Raw genomic sequence first — 19200 nt, forward strand, 5'->3', positions numbered from 1 at the left:
CCCAAAACTCCTGACTTTCTCTAAAAACACATCACTGTGGAACTTCAATGGCATTTGGGAACATCCACTCAGCCAGACGGAAGCTTTCCAGCACACCTCCCATAACATAGCTGGACGTGTAGTGCTCTGTACAGATTTGGAGGGCTACAGAACAGCTATTTCCTGGCATTGAGGTGGAATTTGTGCATTTAGTTTCATAAGAACGATCAAGAAAACCCTCTGCCTAAGCACTGTAGGGCCCTGATAGTCTGCTGGCTAGGAATGCTCCTGGAAGCACAAAACAATACACTCATTGAGTGCGTTTGGGATGCTGAAACTAGGCATGCTGGCACACAAGTCCCCCGAGAGCTTGTTGAGTGCACCCAACTATCTCATTAATTTATCTGCATTTACCTGCTGGAGAGCTGTCACCCTGCTGTGGCATACCAGACCTTTCCCAGGAAGCCAGAAACTCAGGTCAATCTGCTCCACAGAAGGTCTAAAGCATGACTTTTCTGTCCCATAGGGTGGTGAAAGGGGAAAAGGAAAGAAAAAGTGTTTTTTATGAGAATGGTAATAAAAATATGGCAAAGAGCACATTTTAGTAAGTTCAAGCAGGGGTAGACAGTCTGACGTCCTGCACAGTGGCTAAGTCACTGGGCTGAGATCTCTCTGTTGCTTTTCTTTTCCAGGAGCTGACTAACGTAAATCACATCAGCTGTCCCAGGAACCAGGAGCAAATCTGCAGATCTCAGCCAAAAACCCTGATCCTTGGAGTCCCACCACCCTTCTGGTCCCAGAGTCCGGGGCTGCTCAGGCATCAGCTCCCAGGAGCGCTTCCAAGGAACGGTGACTTTGCTGGCAAGGAACGAGCCACTTCAAACTGAGGAATTTGGATGCTTCACTGCAAAAACAGCGGGTCAAGTTTAAGGTGAAATTCTTGGCCCCCTGCTTTTGTTTCTGATGATTTTTGTAGGACAAAGCTGCACCCTGCTTCGGAGCCCTCATCTCCCCGTACACCTCACCCACTGGACACCACTTGCCCGAAGCAGCATTTGTGCTTACATTTGCCATCTGGGATGTGCAAGCAAAGATCTGTTAGAAAAGCAACACAATTTTGCTTTCTTTATTACTGAGAAATCAAAGACCTCATGTGACTTTGTAGATGACTTAACACATTTATAGACCAGGAAGGAAGTTGAGCTGCACTGCTTGCTTTGCTTTTCAGTGGGGCGGTTGCTGCAAATTCGACCTCATTAACTCACAGCTGTGCAGAGGGATCATAAAATGACTGCCCAAACGACCACTGAGCCCCCCAAATGTTGCTTCTTCAACATCAAGACGGCGACAGTTGCTCTAGGGATCTTCCACATGGTAAGTTACAGGACCGAAAAGGGGGACAGGGAGAGGGAGACAAGAAAAGAGAGGCGGAGGTGTAATCTTTGCAGAAGGTGTAATCATTGCAGATCACAAGGTTTCCTGACTGTTGACTTTTCTATGTTCCCAAAAGAGAAAACCCAATGATTTAAGAGGGATGGACAAAAGAGGAGAAGGTGGCGGGGGGAGGGGGGGGGACAGGAAGAAATTTTTTGTACTGGGTGGATTTTTTAACTATTTTTTCCCTGGCTCTGCCAATTGGAGCTCATGGAAACTCACTCTGTTTCCTGTTTTTCCCTTGCAGCTTAATGCAGGAGCTCTTACCCGTGCAGGGGTGTGTAGCTTGGCCAGGGCTCAGCGCGGCTACCTGGACCCGTTGGTTAGAAACTGGGCAGCACATTGGCAATGGAAACTGTGGGAGTGCTGAAATTATGGGTCACCGGAGGGAGGAGGGATTTGGGCAAGCAAAGGGTGGGTGGGCAAAACTGCCTCATTTTTCTCTACGGCCAGTTGGACACTATATGCACCGTTTTGGTTTCCGTTTGGACCTGTGGCTGTGTTCAGCTGCCAGGCAGCTGGCGTAACTGCTATGGGGTGGGCACAGATGGCAGCGAGCAGAGGCAGCAGAGCCTGGAGGGACATTTCTTCCCCTCCACCTGGTTGCACAGAGGTGCTTTCAGGTGGCTTTAAGTCATACTGAGGATGTGGTTTCTCGCACAGCAGAGGCACTTAAAATAATCCCATCTGTTGCACTCAGTGTGCACAGTCACGGGTTGGGAGCCTGCAGGGTGATAACAGTTAACGGGGGCTCTTAACCCGCTCCTTGCACAGGGGAAGTGGAGTGAGGGGAGCTGTAGCCTGCAAATATGTGCTGGGCATGGCAGCTGTGGCAGCCGCGCCACGCACGGGAAGGACATGCCGTGGTCCCCCTGCAGCACCAGTCTGCTTTCCTGGGGCAGCAGGAGCAATCCAAGCTGCCTGAGCAAATCCTCACTGCACCATAGCCCCCTCCTCTCTCACACAAAGCTGAGACAGCGGTCTGATGTGCTGGTTTAACGGTTTTGACTTCCACGATGCCATGCCTGCATACGTTGGGGGAGGATTCAACTCATGAAACAAAAGGCAAAGGATCTGGAGATCAGCTTAGTTGCTTTTTTGGATAGTAAGATAAAGGGAAAATAGTCAGTGAGTGATAGGATTTTATAAACACGCCAGGAGTCATCAGTGCTGTGGGTTGCTGGAGGCAGCAAGTGAGGAGGGTGGCTCTGCCTGGGCACAGTGCAGCATCTCTGCATCTCCCTGGTTTGGGGCAGGAGATGGTCACATGCCAGCCCAGAGCAGGAGAGCAGAGAAACTTGGGTCTACACCGCATCTTCATGCAATGTAACTGCCGACACCTTTCCCCTGGCATTACTTGAAAGTCAGGTGTTGCAGTGGCATTTCCATGCCATACTTTAACCATTTGGGGACCTCAAAAACATTATGAGATTGCTTAAAAGAATCATGCAATCTCATAACCTCTTTTGCCTTCTGCTTTTTGAGCATCTAGATTACACCCTGGGCAGGCTACTTATCTTTTTGCCACAAGCTCAAAGCTTATAATCTCACTGCTTTAAAGAAAAAGAAATTGCTGCATTTCTCGTGCATTCTCATGACCCACAGACACAAAAATTGAAACATACGAAAGCTGAGAATTTGCAGCAGAGCACAAGCAATTTCTGACAACCAATTAAACAGATAGCCATCACTATGAGGGGGTCCATCACTAGAGGGATGGTCATGAACTGTTTAGAAATGGGACCCTCGTAGGAAGTGTAGCCAAGATCTGAAGAGGAGCTGGCAAAATTAAAGGTCTGTGCAAAGGTGGGAAACACAAGACAGGGAACTACGACACATTTTCTCCAGAGGGCTACAAGCACGCCGTGTGACGTGAGCTATCTGTTATCAGAGGTGAAACACAGGTACAGAAAATGAATTATTTTTTCCTAGCTGGGAGGGTGAATCATAAAAAAGCCTCCTTTGTCTTTCTCAAAAGTCAGCAAATGCTTTGAACTGAGGCACATTTTTCTCATAAGTGTTTCACCATGATGCCACTAACAACAATAGAGATTCCCGATCTGCACTAGTGCGTGATGGAAGAGAATGAGACGCCACCTCAGTGTTGGTGGCTAACAGGGAAAACTTAATTACCAGTGACATTATATGAAAGATGTGTTATTTCAAAAACGTTTTGTGGGTCTGTTGAAGACACCAGGTGAGTTTTGAACAGCAAAAGGGAGAGCGCCTTGGAGTGAGCCTTCACAGTGCTCATGGGAAAGAGTTTGCAGAAGAGGTTCAAAAGGTCCACTGAGGGCAGGCAAGAGAAGCTGCTTTTCTTTGCAAAATGGCAAAGGCAGAAGTCGTAAGACAGATGTCCAGAGTCAGCCCCAAAGTCCAGCAGCCTCCCAGCATGTTTCCAACACAGCCAGCAGCGGCTGCTTAGAGAAGAAGGTATTGGAAGCAGGACAGGTACCAAGTGATCCCTTCCCTGTGCATCCTCTGCAGTCAGCACGTCAGAGACTTCTTGAGCTTGAGGTTACATGAAAACTACCGTGTTTACTAGCTGTTGTGTTTAATAATCTCCAGCTCTGTTCTGCTCACATTTCCTTTTCAATCATTTCTTTTCCATGTTTGACAAATTCTAGTGTAACAGGGTTGTCTATGAGCAGAGGCTGTTTCATACACAGTCTTTTTAATTGCTATGAATGTTACCCCTCTCCTGACTGTTAGCAGTGGAGACATGGTTCAAATCAGAAATTATGTGTGATATACTTAGTTGTAGTTTATACCTTATCCTATATAAATAAAAGGATAGGTATCTGCAACAAAACACTTGGATTCTCTGCATTGCTAACTAAGAGAGGACAAAGGACTGATCCTGGGCCCTGAAGCGAAGGGATGCTGCCTGGCTTGGGGTCAGCCCCTTCTGGAGAAGATTGGTCTTGAAGAAAAGTGGTTGGAGTGGTTCAAACCAAAGCCAGGGAGCAAGCTAAGTATGGCAGTATGGGCAATCAGGGGTCTAGTGCTGGAGCTACCCATTGACCCTCTTTTATGTGGGACAAGTCTGCACTGAGTACGAATGTGACTCTGAGACCATTTTTAAAACAGACTTGCCCATCACCCACAGCACATCTGAAGCACATTCACAGGAAAGGACTTAGCAGTAATAACTCCACTTGATAGTTTAATGAGGACCAAACTCTCATATTGCAGTCAAAGCCACCTGCACGTGTCCCCTTTCTGCTCTGCCAGGGCATGATTTGGCTTCACCCTTTACCTGACAGATCACAAGCAACACGAACTCACCGTGGGATCTCACCATGGGTTTGGTGAGGATCCTGCAGAGCCACAGCTGGGTCCTTGCTGTGCTCTCCTTCTGCCCACATTGGTAATCCCCAGTGTCAGGGCTGCCTGGGTAGGAAACATCCCTTGTCTCTAAATGGCAGCTCTTGTGTAGTTCAACCACCATCGCAGTGACCAGCTGGATGTGGCTCGTGGTCAGGAGGGTTTGGGGTCACCTTCTGAAACTTTGTGGTCCATCATTGCAAAACCAGAAGAGTGATTACCATAAGATATGCACAAGCCTGATGTACAAGATCAGTGCAGGGCATGTGGTGCCAGGGAGCATTAGCAACTAACATGCAACTTGGGTTTAGAATAAGGAGCCAGAGATGCTCTTGAAGACTGGGGTTGACCCAGTAAAGGATATGGGGAATGGACAGGGGCAGCTTGAGCCCTCAGCTCTTCAACTCTGCAAATATCTTTTCCCTACCTCTTCTCCACCTTTTTGATCATGTAGCTGCAGCTGGGCAGAGGGAGGGAAAAAGAAAAGGGGATTTATAACTCAGCAGTGATTTGGATGGTTTGCTACATCAATACTGTTGGTTTGTATCAGTATAAATTATGGCTGTGGGTCCTAGTGATGAATCATAGTGATGCTGGGTGATAGTAATGCCATCAAACACAGGCTCTCAGGCTTTGTGGTAATGCCTTGTCCTCCTATAAATTAGATTTGTCTCACTGCTGATCTCTCCATAGTCAGTTGAAATAAATCGTGGGCATTTTCAAACAAATGGGGAAGGAGAAGGAGGGGAACGAGGAGGGGACAAGGTTGTGTGATTAGCAAAGCTTCACTGGTGTTGTGAGGTGACTTGCAGGTGACTTTCAAAGAAAGCATGGAGGAATTTGTCCTTCTGCTCATCGGCTTCTCCCAGGCATGAAGAAGATCAAGCTATTTGACATTAGCTTCAAGAGCAAGGCCGGAAAGTTGCTTCTGTGCATACAGCATGGGCAGAAAACCTGCAATTCATTTGCTCCTAGTCCTTGATTAGAGCCAAAGGAGGTCTTAGAAAGCAGCATGTCTGTAGCTTGGTCTGGCCTCTGTTGCAGCCAAGCTCTTCTCTTTGTCAGCTCTTTAACTCAAGGAGCAGAGTCTCATCTCTGGGACCTTCCCCAGGTCCAGTCCTCACCTGTGGATGTGACTGTTGTTGGTACAGAGCTGTGATTCATTGCACCTTCACCAGGTTGTGGCTGACCTGAGATGTTCAGCAGACCCTGCGCTGCTCCCTCATCCTCCTGGAGCATCTCTGTTGCACAAACAAGAGGGGGAGAAAGAGGCAGCAGGAAGGAAAAAGATGAAATGTTTTGAAAGGAAATCAAATGGAAGCTAAAAACACTCCTCACTTCATCCTACCCTGCCACAACAACCACTTTTAAATTAAAGGAAGAAAAGGCGAAGCACTGAAAGTACGGCATTTATATGTGGTGCTACTTGCCTTCAAAGTGCTGGGTGTCACCTGCTTGTGTGCATCGCTGCCAGAAACCTTCGCAGCACCCCAATGCACTGTTGGAGCAGCATGTCACCATCCCCATTGACCCCTGTCCATTATGGCTTTAAGCTCTCTGGGCGTGAAAAAAAAAGGAGCAGCCGTCACACCAAGTCCACGTGCGTAAAGATAAATTATTTGGAGATTAGTCAAGCTGCACATATTTCTTTTAAATTAAGGAAGAAAAGGCGAAGCACTGAAAGTACGGCATTTATATGTGGTGCTACTTGCCTTCAAAGTGCTGGGTGTCACCTGCTTGTGTGCATCGCTGCCAGAAACCTTCGCAGCACCCCAATGCACTGTTGGAGCAGCATGTCACCATCCCCATTGACCCCTGTCCATTATGGCTTTAAGCTCTCTGGGCGTGAAAAAAAAAGGAGCAGCCGTCACACCAAGTCCACGTGCGTAAAGATAAATTATTTGGAGATTAGTCAAGCTGCACATATTTCAGAAAAAAAAGGCACATGACACAATCTCTAACAGCAATTTAACCCTACTGCAGCTGCAGCAAAATTATTCACCAGGGAATGGGGGCTGTGTGCGTCATGCTGTTAAGGTTCTGCCTTGCAAGACACCCCCAATTTAACCGCCTTGGTTTAACGACTGGCTCTACCTCAGTCCTACACTATTTGGCTAAGTCACTTCATTTCCTGGTGTTACAAATCTTTTACCAAGCACTCCTTTTAAACGGAGGCAGCAATAAGGTGAGAGGTGTCCTCCAAAAGTTGCAGCTGTAGGAGATAACATAAGAAGGGCTGGCTGGTGGAGGGGCTGGGAGACTGCAGCACACAAGTGAGCTGCAAATCGAGTGCCGGGAGGTGAAATTCCCTTTTTTAAGCCTGCCTCTCTCCTGTCATGACATAGCAAGAAGAAAGGGAACTGAATGTTTGAGCAGTCCTGTCTTTCTGAAATGGGAACCTTTCTGTTTCTTCTGGAGCTGAAGGGTGAACCTTGGGTGAGAATATATACAGCCTTGCGGAGCAAGGAGTGCCAGGCAGACACCACATCAATCGTTCTCTACCTTCTTCTCAAATTGAGGCGAGCAGCCCACTGTAGAGGTTTCATCACCTTGTACGTACATTCTCTGCAGGAATAAATGAGATTGTCACATGCCAGGCAGCAGCGTGTCAAACCCAAAGTCAGGTGATGGAGAGGTATCCTGGTCCTCACACGGCACTTGTGATCAAGAGCTGAGGGAAAGACACGCAGATCATTGCCTGTTTTATCTCGTTGCAGTTCAGTGGCTTGTTCTTTCTATGCAAAAGGCCTTTTAAATGGAAAGTTTAAACCAACTGTCACTTTAAAAGTCTTCTCCTTAACCTTTCAGGTTGGGCTTGGGTTTTCTATCTGATGTGTGCTTATTTTATGTGACTGCAGTTGGTCTGGTTGTGTGGCTTATTTCAACACTTGCAAGGAAACCAGGAACTCTTTTGCTCTACTTTCCCCTCTTTGATAGACATTAGAGATGGTTCTTCATACTGAAGTTTAGGCTCTGGCTCTGCTCTGGCTGTAAATCCATGTGGGATGGGAGCATTTGGGATTTGATGTCCTGTGTTCACTCACTTGTCTTTCAGGAATGAAACTGATGTTTAGGGCTCAGGTCATCCATTTTGCTCAGGCCTCCATTTAACAGAAACCCGAAAAAGCAATTTCTTCCTGTATTTCCCATGTTGACATTTGAGGGGTTTGACCAACAGTAGCAATAAGGGAAGCAAAATCTCTTTGGGAGCGTGTACATGAAACCTCTCAGAGAAGTTAGGGCACTTGAAGTCAACATGTGATCGCCACGTGTAGTTAGTTAAGAGATCCTTTACGTCCCAGGGGAGACTGTCAAGTGTAAAGAAACTCCAGATCGATGCAATTTCATCCTTGACAAAGTTCAGTGCTTCCATGGGACTTCAAATACTGTTACATTAAACTGAATTAATGTTAACTTTCTTGTGTCCCTATGTAATGAGATCTAGATATTTCTCCTTTTCCTATCAGCCTCATGAACAAATTGCAAAGTTCATTTACTGCATGGCAAAAAAATGAAAAAAAGTAGTGTGTCTCATGTAGCTATTGAACAATCTGATATCAGACAGGCCAGGAGAAAACATGACTCATCTTTTCTTCCAACTCAGACTCTAGACAGTATTTTAAATTCAGAGGGAAGGCTAGTGGTGGAACAGTGTCCCAATCCCCACTGCAGCAAGAGTGTGGCTTGGCGGACGCTCACTCTAGAAGCAAAGGGCTCCGGGGGATGTGCTACAGCTCTTCCGGAAACTGCACGTGCAGCTTGTGGCACAGAAAGTTGATGAATTTAGTTTTGAAGATAGTTTCTAGTTTCTAGGTCTCCTGCAGCTAACGCAGAGACAGTAGGAGAGTCTGCATTCAGTTCCTGTCGCTGCTGCAGGCCATCCCACCCAGCCTTGCTTCCCCATTTCAGGGCAATGTGGAGTCTTTCTTTCCATGCCTCTTTGTTTTGTTTGCTGGCGGTGTCAGCCCTAGCACATCTGACTATAAGTTACTCCAGCCTGAACTCTGCCTGGATCTTGTATGGCACCTCCAGCCACTGCTCTGCAAAAGACAAAAAATATTTCTTCTGCTCGCTTACAGTTAGCTTTGCCTCGTCTCCCTGCAGTTGCTGGTTTTGTGCTGTTTCCCGTACGTAAAGTTTGCAAACACGAGCGCAGACCACAACAGTTCTGTTCCTCCTTGCCTACATCACTTCTTTAAGTGGTTGTTGAAACAAAAAAGACTGCTACAGCTATTGTGGAAAAGTTGTTTCAGCTATCCGGTACCCGAGCTTGTGATGATCTTGGTGGCAGATACAGACTTGCTTCCTGCGTCAGTGTGGGGTTCGGCTGACTCAGAGACAGAGGTTGTGCAATCCAGATAAAATGGCTTCTGTCATTCACCACTTTAGGACAACCGCTTTTTTGTTGATGGTACCTTTGTTGATGGCTCATGTCCATGGAGAATAGTCTGCAGAATGGGTGCTCCCAATGCTGGACCCAGTGTTGGTGGGGTGAAGATGGAGAGTCATGTTTGCACAGGTTTCTCCATTGTTTGCACACCTCAGGATTTCCTTTCCTGCAGACTCAGTTCCCACGTCTCCGAGGAAAAATGCACAGGGCGTGATGGTCCCTGCACTTCTCCTGGTCTGACTCCTGCTCTCTGCTCTCAGGCTGTGCCCTGTTATTGTGGCAAGAGGTCCTCCTGGACAGGGGTAAAGCTCAGGCAGAGAAGAAGCGGCAGCTCTTTGCACAGCAGCAGGGAGGTCAACGAGCTTGTCCAGACAGTGACACGCAGCTGCAGGGTGACAAGCCTGTGTTTCCTGCATCCTCGGAGAAAGTGGCAGCAGGCTTCCTCCCCAACCACCCACGCTGTTAAGCCAATTTTAAAATAACACAACACACACTATGCTGCTTTTGCAAAGTGCAGCTGTAGGTATAGGACTGGCAGACCATGCTGTGCTCCAGCTTGCTACAGCCGAAAAACGCAGAAGAAATGAAAGACATACCAAGCATGAGGGAGGACAGCAGAGATCGGAGAACGAGGAAGAAAATGATGAACAAGACTGGATGCATGGTGGAGTCAGAAATGTGCCGTCTCACTACACAGTGCTGAAACTGTCAGTAAGGTGATGAAGGAGCAATAAATGGCCTCAGAGTAGTCCTTTACCCCAAGGGGTGTTATTTGTTCTGACAACACTGTGGGCAGTGACTGATGCTCCGTTGTGGCCTTGGACTTCTTGTTCTCATATCCACAACAAGTTTGGTCCCCTTGGCATGTGCTGTCTGTACACACTGGCAGGGTGGGATTGTCCCCAGAAGGGATGTGGTGGGGTGTCTGGCCTTGTGGCTACTCGTTTCCTGCTTTTACTTGCACAGAAATGCCCCAGACTGTTGGACTGAGACCACAGCCTCTAGACCTCACTCCATCTCACAGTTTGCTCAACTCAGAATGGGATGAACCCTGGAGCCTGGGGTTTGATAGTCCAATTCAGAAACTTGGAGAAAATAATTTTGGTTCAATGTGAAAAAAGCGCATTTGGAGATTTTTCTCAAATAAATAAAAGAAGGAAAATTATATTTTTGTCAGTGAAGTAGTATAGCTAGACTTACAGAGACATCTTCATTCTTTTTTTGTTTCTTTTTACACTTTAAAATACTATTGTTACATTTAGCTCCATTCTGAAGCAAAATGCAATTTCAAAATGAAAAGCCAGGACTTTCTGAATAAAAAATGTTGAAACAAAACTCATTAACTTTGTAATTCCTCCATCCTCCTTCAGAAGCTGGCAGAAAAAGACAGTTAAACACAAACCATTAATAAACTGATAACTTTTGCCTCAGTGTTTCCTTGTAAAGGATTTTAAACCCTTCATGACTGTCTCACTTGGAGACCCATCCTGCATTTAGGACTGTGGACACTGTATGCTCCCTGGAAACAAATTTGTTGATAGGAAGTTGGCCCAGGGCCCACTGAATTGTGTCTTTTGCTTTTGTTCTCCTAGGTTATGAGCGTTTTGCTGATGCCTGCATTTAACTGTGGACACTGTATGCTCCCTGGAAACAAATTTGTTGATAGGAAGTTGGCCCAGGGCCCACTGAATTGTGTCTTTTGCTTTTGTTCTCCTAGGTTATGAGCGTTTTGCTGATGATTGAGTACTCCCTGGAGGTGGCTAGCAGGAAAGGCTTTTGCAGAGACCTGGACAAGGATTACTACAGAATTGGTAGGTCACCGGGACGCTGGAAAGCAGCAGAGGTCTGTGGGGTTGAGAGTGATAGGAAGTTGGCCCAGGGCCCACTGAATTGTGTCTTTTGCTTTTGTTCTCCTAGGTTATGAGCGTTTTGCTGATGATTGAGTACTCCCTGGAGGTGGCTAGCAGGAAAGGCTTTTGCAGAGACCTGGACAAGGATTACTACAGAATTGGTAGGTCACCGGGACGCTGGAAAGCAGCAGAGGTCTGTGGGGTTGAGAGGGAGCCCAAGGTCACACATTGGTCCCTCTTTCTTTTTCATCAAAGAAAATTGGAAACTGGTATTCAGAGCAGATAGGCCAAAAGCTCAGACCCAGAGAAAATTTAGGCTCTAAAGATTTGGATTTTGGTTTAGGCCATGGCTGTATTGGCTTTTGGGAGACCAATGTGGAGCCCAGTGAACTTGCCTTTATTTCAGTGGATCAGGCCCTCAGCCCAAACTCTCCAGTACCCTCATACACCTCCAGCCTTCCCACTCCCTCTGCAATACACTTTGCATTAATCTGACAGTCCTGGTTTCCCCTTCTCTTTCTTTTCACCAACTGTAGATCATTTAAGCCTTACACACACTGTTGGTTATCTTCACATGTTGGGCATTTTCTAGGAAAACACTGAAGTGTCTGACCAACTCCTCGATGGACCTTGTCTGGCCAGTGACCTTGGGGTCCCAGAGTTGGGAGAAATCGCAGCCCCGCACTACATCCCATGGGTGCATGGGCTACCTGACGTTGCCATCAATACCCTGCCCTCTATGGCATGGAGCCGTCCTCTTCTCATCATCCATCACGCCATGCAGGGTTCTCCTACCTCACAGTTGAAGGCACTTCAGAGTGCCACACCAGCCCACCTCCCTTTCCCCCCTGTCCCTTTGGCCCCCATCCGCAGATGTTCCCAACCCTTGGTGTTTTTTGCAAAACATTGGTTGTCTGGAAGAAGCAGCCAGGCTGTTTTATATCCCACAAATAGTCACAAGTATCATATTCACCACAGTTGATTGAATTCCTATGGCTTGAACTAGGAAGGATCTAGCTTGGCTTTCAGAGACCTGGCGGATTTCTCATGTGGGGTGCAATTTAAAAGAAAATAACTCCCCGAACCTCAAATATTACTTAATCAGGATAATTTTGCATGAAACTGTTTAGAAACAACAAATGCAAGGTGCTTTTTCCTTTTCTTAGTCACTTTTCGGTGTAAAACCACAACTTGAGATAACCCTTCTCTACTGTGTGCAGAAAGACGGAAACCAGACTCCCACACCCGGCATTGTCTCTCCCTGCGGAGAAGGCTCATAGTCAGAGAAAAATGCAACCCACAGCAGCAAGGACTTGCCTGTTCCCTGCTTCTCCAGTGTGTCCTTCCCCAAGCTGCAAGCATGCACAGAGAGGCCCCCTATAAGTGGAGGAAAAAGCAGTCAAGTACAGCAGATTCCTGCACATACCAAACTCACTTGTCCCTGGGGTAGGAGTCAGACACGGTGGAAAGCACCAAAAACAGGCATAGTCACTGTCTGGGTGAAGTCGTTGCTAGCAGATAGGTTCACATTTTTCCAAAGAGTCCAGCTGGGTTTTAGGAGCCATCACTGTGATCCACCAAGGCTCTTTTGAAAGGCATCAAAAGTGAGCAGAAGATGGAAATTTGGGTGAGTCCTGCTAATAGGACACCAAGCAAGGGTCTGCTGGTTCACATCTTTCACGCAGGGCGTTATTTCCAAAGCAGACCAGTCTGGGCGGGTTGGAGGCTACTTTGCTTAGCTGTGGTCCACACAGGCCCCTCTGGAGCTGTGGCTCAACTCAACACCCAATGTAGACTTGCAGGATGACTGCTTTGGAAAATGCTTTCTGCAGAGCTTTCCCATTAGGGCAACATGCAACACACCGAACAGGCTCTAAAACCCGACTGTTTTCCAGGTGGCTGGGATCAGCACAACATTAGTAGGGGAATGCAGTTTTCCATTTCTGTAATATATGTTTCTGGTTTTAATTTTACAGATACAAACTGAAGAACATAATGCAAGTGGGACCTTAAGGTCTTCCTCCCTTTACTGGGCTTGTGGGTTTTTTGGTTGTTTTTTTGATTGATTGTTTTTGTTTTGATGTACCTGGCTTGGACATGGGCACAGTTGGAAATATTTTTTCCTGATGGTAGAGTATGCACAAGCATTCTGACCCATACAGTGATCTGAACTGCTGAAAACTGAACATGATATTTGCAGATCAGAATACTTTCCCACAGATACAGTTATGTAAAAATGACAATTGTTTTTCATTATTTTTTGCAGAAAGATCATCCAAGGCCAATAATTTTTACTTTTCTTCAAGTATCTAAGTAAAATATTCTTTAAAGAAAAAGAAACAAATCGTTGAGACAGATTTTTCAGATAATTTCCATATGAAACCATTATATGCTTTCTAAGCAAGACGTGCATTTCTGCAAATCTGGAGGGTTTTCTTTAAGAATAGAACCATTCCGAGTGAAATTGGCCCTGTTTTTAACACCACCCCCTCTTCCCACGCAATCAAAATGACAGGTCTTCCCCCTCCCCCTCTTCCACTGCCTCCTACACAAAAAGGAACATTTTATAATGAAATCTCCAGCACTTCCACTTGGCTTCTCTTCCCAAGCATTTCAAAGGGCTCTGCTTGGGAGATTGTGAGTGTTTTCTGATTATAGTTGGAATAAACAAAGTGCAACCCTTCTATTTCCAGAAACTAGCAGGGAAGCAATACAGCAAAGCAGTACAAAAAGTTCAATTTGATTTCAAAACCCAGATGGAAGAGTTGGAGAACAATTTGGGGAGAGGTTCTGTTGATGCCCTCAGCATCTGCTGCTCTATTTGTAGATCCTGCCAGATTAAAGCACGTCTCAGAATATATAATGTTAACGCTGTAGTCATGGCCCAAGAACATAAACAAGGCAAGGTTTATGGGAAAATGCTTTTCACAAGATACAGTAGGAAAAAATACATATAGGAGTTCTTTATAAGGAATCAGAGCTCCCTCAAGATTTCTCAGCAGTATGTTTTGCTGCCTTAAAAAGAGGGCCTGGGATGGGCCTCAACTTCCACAGGTATGGTCAGGGAGGGGAAGGAGAATTGGGATTGTTGTAGGTTTTTGTGATTGCCAGGGTAATGGGAAGGGTGACTGGGTCAGCTGCCCTTAGAAGAGGGATGCTCTGTCCCTTGCAGCCTGCTACTCCTTGCTGTCTTGACTTACAAGATGCCACAGGCAGCACAGGATTGAGAGCGCTCCTCTGAAATTTGTTTTTCAATGAAAGTTGACCAAGAAATTAATATAAGAGCTGCTGAAAATGTTGGATTAAAATGGGAAGAAGACCCAGATTCTTCTTTGTCTTTGAGAGCCTTGAAGATGATTTCCCACCCCTAGTGGGGTCAATGCCAGGATGTTGGCTAATCTGAAGTAGGTCTAAACTTACTACCTAACTAATATTTAAGAAATAACACAAGATTAATTTGGCCAGGCAGAGGGAACAGGAGACAAACTTTGTTGCGTGGTGATTTGGGGCATTCTTTTGCAATGTGGAAGAACTAGGTTCACATCTCTATGCTCTATCTCACGTACAGCAGAAATTTGGATGTGCATTTCCCATGCAGCCTCCCCTGTTTCCAGTCTATTAGAAAGCTCATCCTGGAGCTGAGAAGCCTTCCTAGCAAAAGTCCTCTTGGCAGTGCTTCATTCCTGAAAGCATATGAGCTTTGGCAGACTAGCTTTTCCTGTTGGAAAAATAAAACCCAAAAGCAATCCCCCCAAAAACATTTCAATTAAAACCTCCTTACCAGTTCTAAGCTGCTACCATGAATGGTTTCTGCCTTGAAAAGGTTACACCCCACTGCTTGCCATAGGTCAGATCTTTAGGATGTCTTCAATTCATGCCTGTGTACAGTCTCAGTGTTAAACACTTTTATTTTTCATTAATGACTATAAAAATTGAGGCTATGGACAAAGTATAACTGGAAAGGTTGTTTCAATTTCTGTCCAGTCAGCCAAGAAAAATAACCTCAGTTATGCCTGAAGACCTGTGTGCACAGCATATACCATATCCTATGCATACCATTTCCTATGCAGAAAATATTCCCTCCTTCTCTGATGAAAAGCGAATCCAGCTAAAGGGACTGGGAGGCGTCTTTCCCTTGCTGGTCTTGCTTATCCTTTGAATGCGGCTGTCCAGAAACAACTCCCTGCAGCTTATCAGCAACACCGAATCAGACACTGCCGTCCTTGACAATCTGTGAATGCAACTGTTAAACCACAGCATTATGAGCCCTGTTTGTATTTCCCGTGCCAGTTTATTGGTCCATAAAATAGAAAGGGGTTTCTCTGCATTCATGGGAAATATTAGGACTCATTCAATGTCCCTCCTGGCTACATTCAGGGCAAAAACCCTGATGAGAAGTTAATAAAAAATAGACATTTGGCAAATAAATGCTCTCTCTTCCTGTTGGATGGGTGAGGTTTTTTGGTACTACTTGCTAGCGTTGCAAATATCTAGTGCAGCTCTGCGGAGGCTCTGTCAATTGCCCCCGTTCTGCTTACACCACCTCCCCAAGGAAAATGGCCATTTACTTCACAGCACATATATATTCCTTTTCATTAAATTCCCTGGGATCTCTGGGAGACTCAGGTAGTCTCAGAGAATTTGGGCAAGGAAAAGCATAAGAAAGAGCATGTTTATTTATTTGTTGCTGGCTTTTATTCCTGTATGTTTTTGGAAAAAGGCACACCTCAAAGCGGGCACGCTCTCACCAGACTCTGCCAGCGATAAGGTACCACTGTCAGCGTGGAGGTGGAACTGAAATGTTCTTGTAGGTAGGATATTCTAGGGCTATAGGAGTGAAGCAGGCTTTGTGAGGAGCAACATGTCTTCCCTGCCTGATTTTATAATCATTGAATCAGAGCAAAAGTAAGGTGGATCCCTGGAGGTCTCCAGTCCAAACTCCTGCTTGAAACAGGGCTGACTCCAAAGTTGGGGCAGCTTGCCCAGGGCTTTGTCCAGTTGAGGTTTACAGATTCCCCAAATTAGAATTCCACAACCTCTCTGCATCCCTGTTCAAACTGCATCACTTATTGTAAGAATTTTCTTCCTTTTATCTGGAATTTCCTTTATTGTGACAATTGCCTCTTGTCTTGCAATAACAGCCCTCAAAGAGCCAACGCACCTTCTACAGGGACAAACCCTGTTATTCCCTGAATATTCCAGTACTTTTTAAGGTGCTGTAGAGAAAACAGGTTATTCCTGAGATAGGCACCCAGATGAACATGCGGGAGGAACAGAGGGAAAAACCATGGAATGATGCCCCTGTGTTTGAGATTATACAGGTGCTCAAACTTGGTTCAAGATTCCTAATTTTTGCCCTTTTCTGAGGGTTTTTAAGTACAAAAGAGACAAACATTCATCCTACAAAGGCCAACTAAGCATGAAGGGAAATGCTGAAGAGACTTAAAAATTAACGTCTTATATTTTTGGACAACAGATGCTGGGCACGGAAAGAGCCTGTTAGTCACAGTAATGCAGTCTCTAGGGTCTGCTGTGGCCGCAAGTGCCTCAAACCCCAGGGATCCCCAGGGATCTACTGCTGGTTCTGGAAGGTAACTTGCCACTCTGCCAGTCCTTGCAAAGTATTCCAGGTGGCATTTGGCCTCTCTATAACATGTACCACATTCCCATCTCATGGAGGGTTTGCACAGACAGGGCTAAGAGCCAGCAGCTACCACTAAGGGGATCACTCCTTTAGCCCATCTGCTAAATGTGTTCCCACAAAGGAAGAAGTAATTTTGTTTAAGTAAAAACTTTGATTAGTGAGATTCAAATCCATTGGTACTAAGAAGTCCCTGGAACAGAGAGATCTGCTGCCAGCGGAAAGGATGACTATATTTGCTGTTAACAAATAGGAGGCAGACAGTGTGTGGAAAGTTGTTTTCTCTTGGTTTTCCTTTTCTTTCCATCCCTTTGTGTCTGTAGGGTTGTGGGCTTTTTGTTTCTTTGTTATTTTGTTTAGGGTTTTTTTGATCTAGGTTCTGCTTGGAAAGTTCAGCTGGGTTCTGCCAGCAATTAGCCTGCAGAAGCAACGACCAGTTGCCCAATTAATTAGTGAGCCTGCCGAGAGAGCTGGAGCATAAGACCGTGTAGAAAGAGGCAGAAAAACACAGCTGTCTTGAATCCAAGGAAACACCGTGCTAAAGAGATAAATCCTCTCTGGGGCAAACTTCTGATGGTTGGTTCTGGGAGGAAAACCAGAGGAAATGGCTTCAGGCAGTTTGGGGCTTAGTGGGACTGGGACTGTCTCCTTTTATGGCTGTTCCTACAAAGGCTGAGTCTGTCTTCTTTGTTAAGCTCTTTTGGTTTGAGTTTATGCTGTCCCCATGTTAATCTTTGGTTCTTTGTGCACCAGATCACAGCCTTGTCTCTACTGTCCTGCTTCTGAAAGGTGGGTTTGATTTTCTGCCTTGAAGGTTAGGCTCTTCCCACCACCCTTGTGAACTGCAAAGCTGTGAGCAGCCTCTTCTGCAGTAAAGCCCTTTCTCCATTGCCCTCTCTGTTCTCATTTGGGGTTTGCTGGATTTGGGTTTTCTTTCTTTGCTGTTTCCTAAGACTTCTTCCTCTTCTGTGTTTCAGTTCTCATTACTTTGTGGGAAACAGATCCTGCATTTGGGGTTTTTATCAGGTTGTAAGTAAAAGTTATTTTCTTGTTTTGTGCCATCAAAACTCTTTTTTCCTGATGTAGGTTAAGTGTTGGATACTTTTGATCACTCCCTTAGGTCTTGAATGTTTGATGCCTCCATGTGCAGCAACTCACCTAGTGCTGCTCCCTCTCTTGAGATAAGCTATTTTTGCTTCTTTGAGGGATGCAGCCTCCTCAAAGTGTTTTTCTCTTTGACACTGAGAAGGAAGAGGCTTCTCATACCCAGGGAAGGAAGTACTGGTCAGAGCTTCTTTTCGGACTAAAGGTTCCTCATCAGCAAATCTCATTTCTAGACAAGACTCAAGTGTGATGCTAATTCTGTGAGGGAAGTTAAAATATCTTTCGTATCAATGCATTTAAATGAACTAAAGTGCACTCTCTGCTAGCAGAGTAAGGATGTGAGGAGTGTTGCTGTTGGTGCCACCTGCCCTTGCTGCCAGATGTGGCTCAGCCCAGCTATCAGGCAGGTCCTCTACAACCCTGGACGGGCTCTAGAGCTTCTCAGTATCATCTTTGGTCCTTTCTTCAACTGGCATTCGTCCATACCCACATTGCTTAGCAGAGCCTGGATGGAGCACTTGACAGTTTCCATATGCTGCAGCATCTAATGGGTGCCCATCTCCTGCCAGATGTCATGGGCAGCACGGGGTGGTAGGTCTGCCCTTCTCCAGCATGGCTCTCCCTTTGACGCAGGCTGACTGCATTTGCTCCCTCAAACAGAGTAACTGGCCAAATTATGATACAGCTGTGACTGCTCCGATGCAAATGTTTTGTTGCTGTAAACAGCAGTGTTGGTGTTAGCTGCCTGAAAAAGAGGGGTGGGTTTCTCTGCCTCAACATCTTTGTAAATTATTGTATTCTATTGTCAGCAAAGCTAGGAAGTGAGTTAAGGACACTTCAGTATATGCCCAAGCTCTGAAATACTCCCCCACCCACTAAAAATGTAATGTGGTACCAAAGCTATAGGCAAACACTCAAAGCTGGGGGAGATGGAGGGGCATTTTCATGGGGAAAAAATGGGTAATATGGAGCAGTGAAGGATTTCAGAGCAGCTGGAATATATCGGGGATCCAACAGGCTAAAGCACAATTTCTATATTTTTTTATGAAAGCAAGCAAAAGGGGTAATGGAAAAAATAGAGTTAGGCACTAGATTTATTTAATAGCCATGGAATAAATTGGGCAGTTGGCAGGGGGGAAACCGAAGCAGTAATCAAACATTTCTGATGTTTGAGAAACATACCCATGGAAAGGATCCGTTGCTTTAAAAAAGTCAGAAAAGTTAAAAGTTTGGCTCTTTTCTGATAAAATTAAACCCTTTATTCAAGCACTTGGGAGTTGGAGACCCCAAACAGACTGTTGCTATTTTAAACTCAGGTAAAGCAATAAGAAAGAAATAGGGGAGTGAGTTGGAGGAGGCACTGTGAAAGGCTGTACGTTATGCAGAGGCAGATAAAGAAAGCAGCAGTGTTTTGCCTTTGGAGTGAGCGCCCCCCCCCCCCCCCCCCTATTTTTTTTTTTCATTTATATATTTTG

At 45.7% G+C, this 19200-nt stretch overlaps 1 protein-coding gene across 1 annotated transcript in view; it reads left to right on the forward strand.

The window, feature by feature from the left end:
- The first annotated feature begins 1185 nt into the window (after window positions 1-1185).
- Window positions 1186-19200, forward strand: part of LAPTM5 (lysosomal protein transmembrane 5) — a 26459-nt gene continuing 8444 nt past the window's right edge. The window contains exons 1-2 of the mRNA XM_009288305.2: window positions 1186-1353; window positions 10848-10941. Coding sequence (XP_009286580.1) covers window positions 1267-1353; window positions 10848-10941 — 181 coding nt within the window. The 5' untranslated portion in view covers window positions 1186-1266. The remainder of the gene's footprint in view (window positions 1354-10847; window positions 10942-19200) is intronic.

Source organism: Aptenodytes forsteri, unplaced genomic scaffold (assembly GCF_000699145.1).
Source record: "Aptenodytes forsteri isolate BGI_AS27 unplaced genomic scaffold, ASM69914v1 Scaffold361, whole genome shotgun sequence".
NCBI classification, from domain to species: domain Eukaryota; kingdom Metazoa; phylum Chordata; class Aves; order Sphenisciformes; family Spheniscidae; genus Aptenodytes; species Aptenodytes forsteri.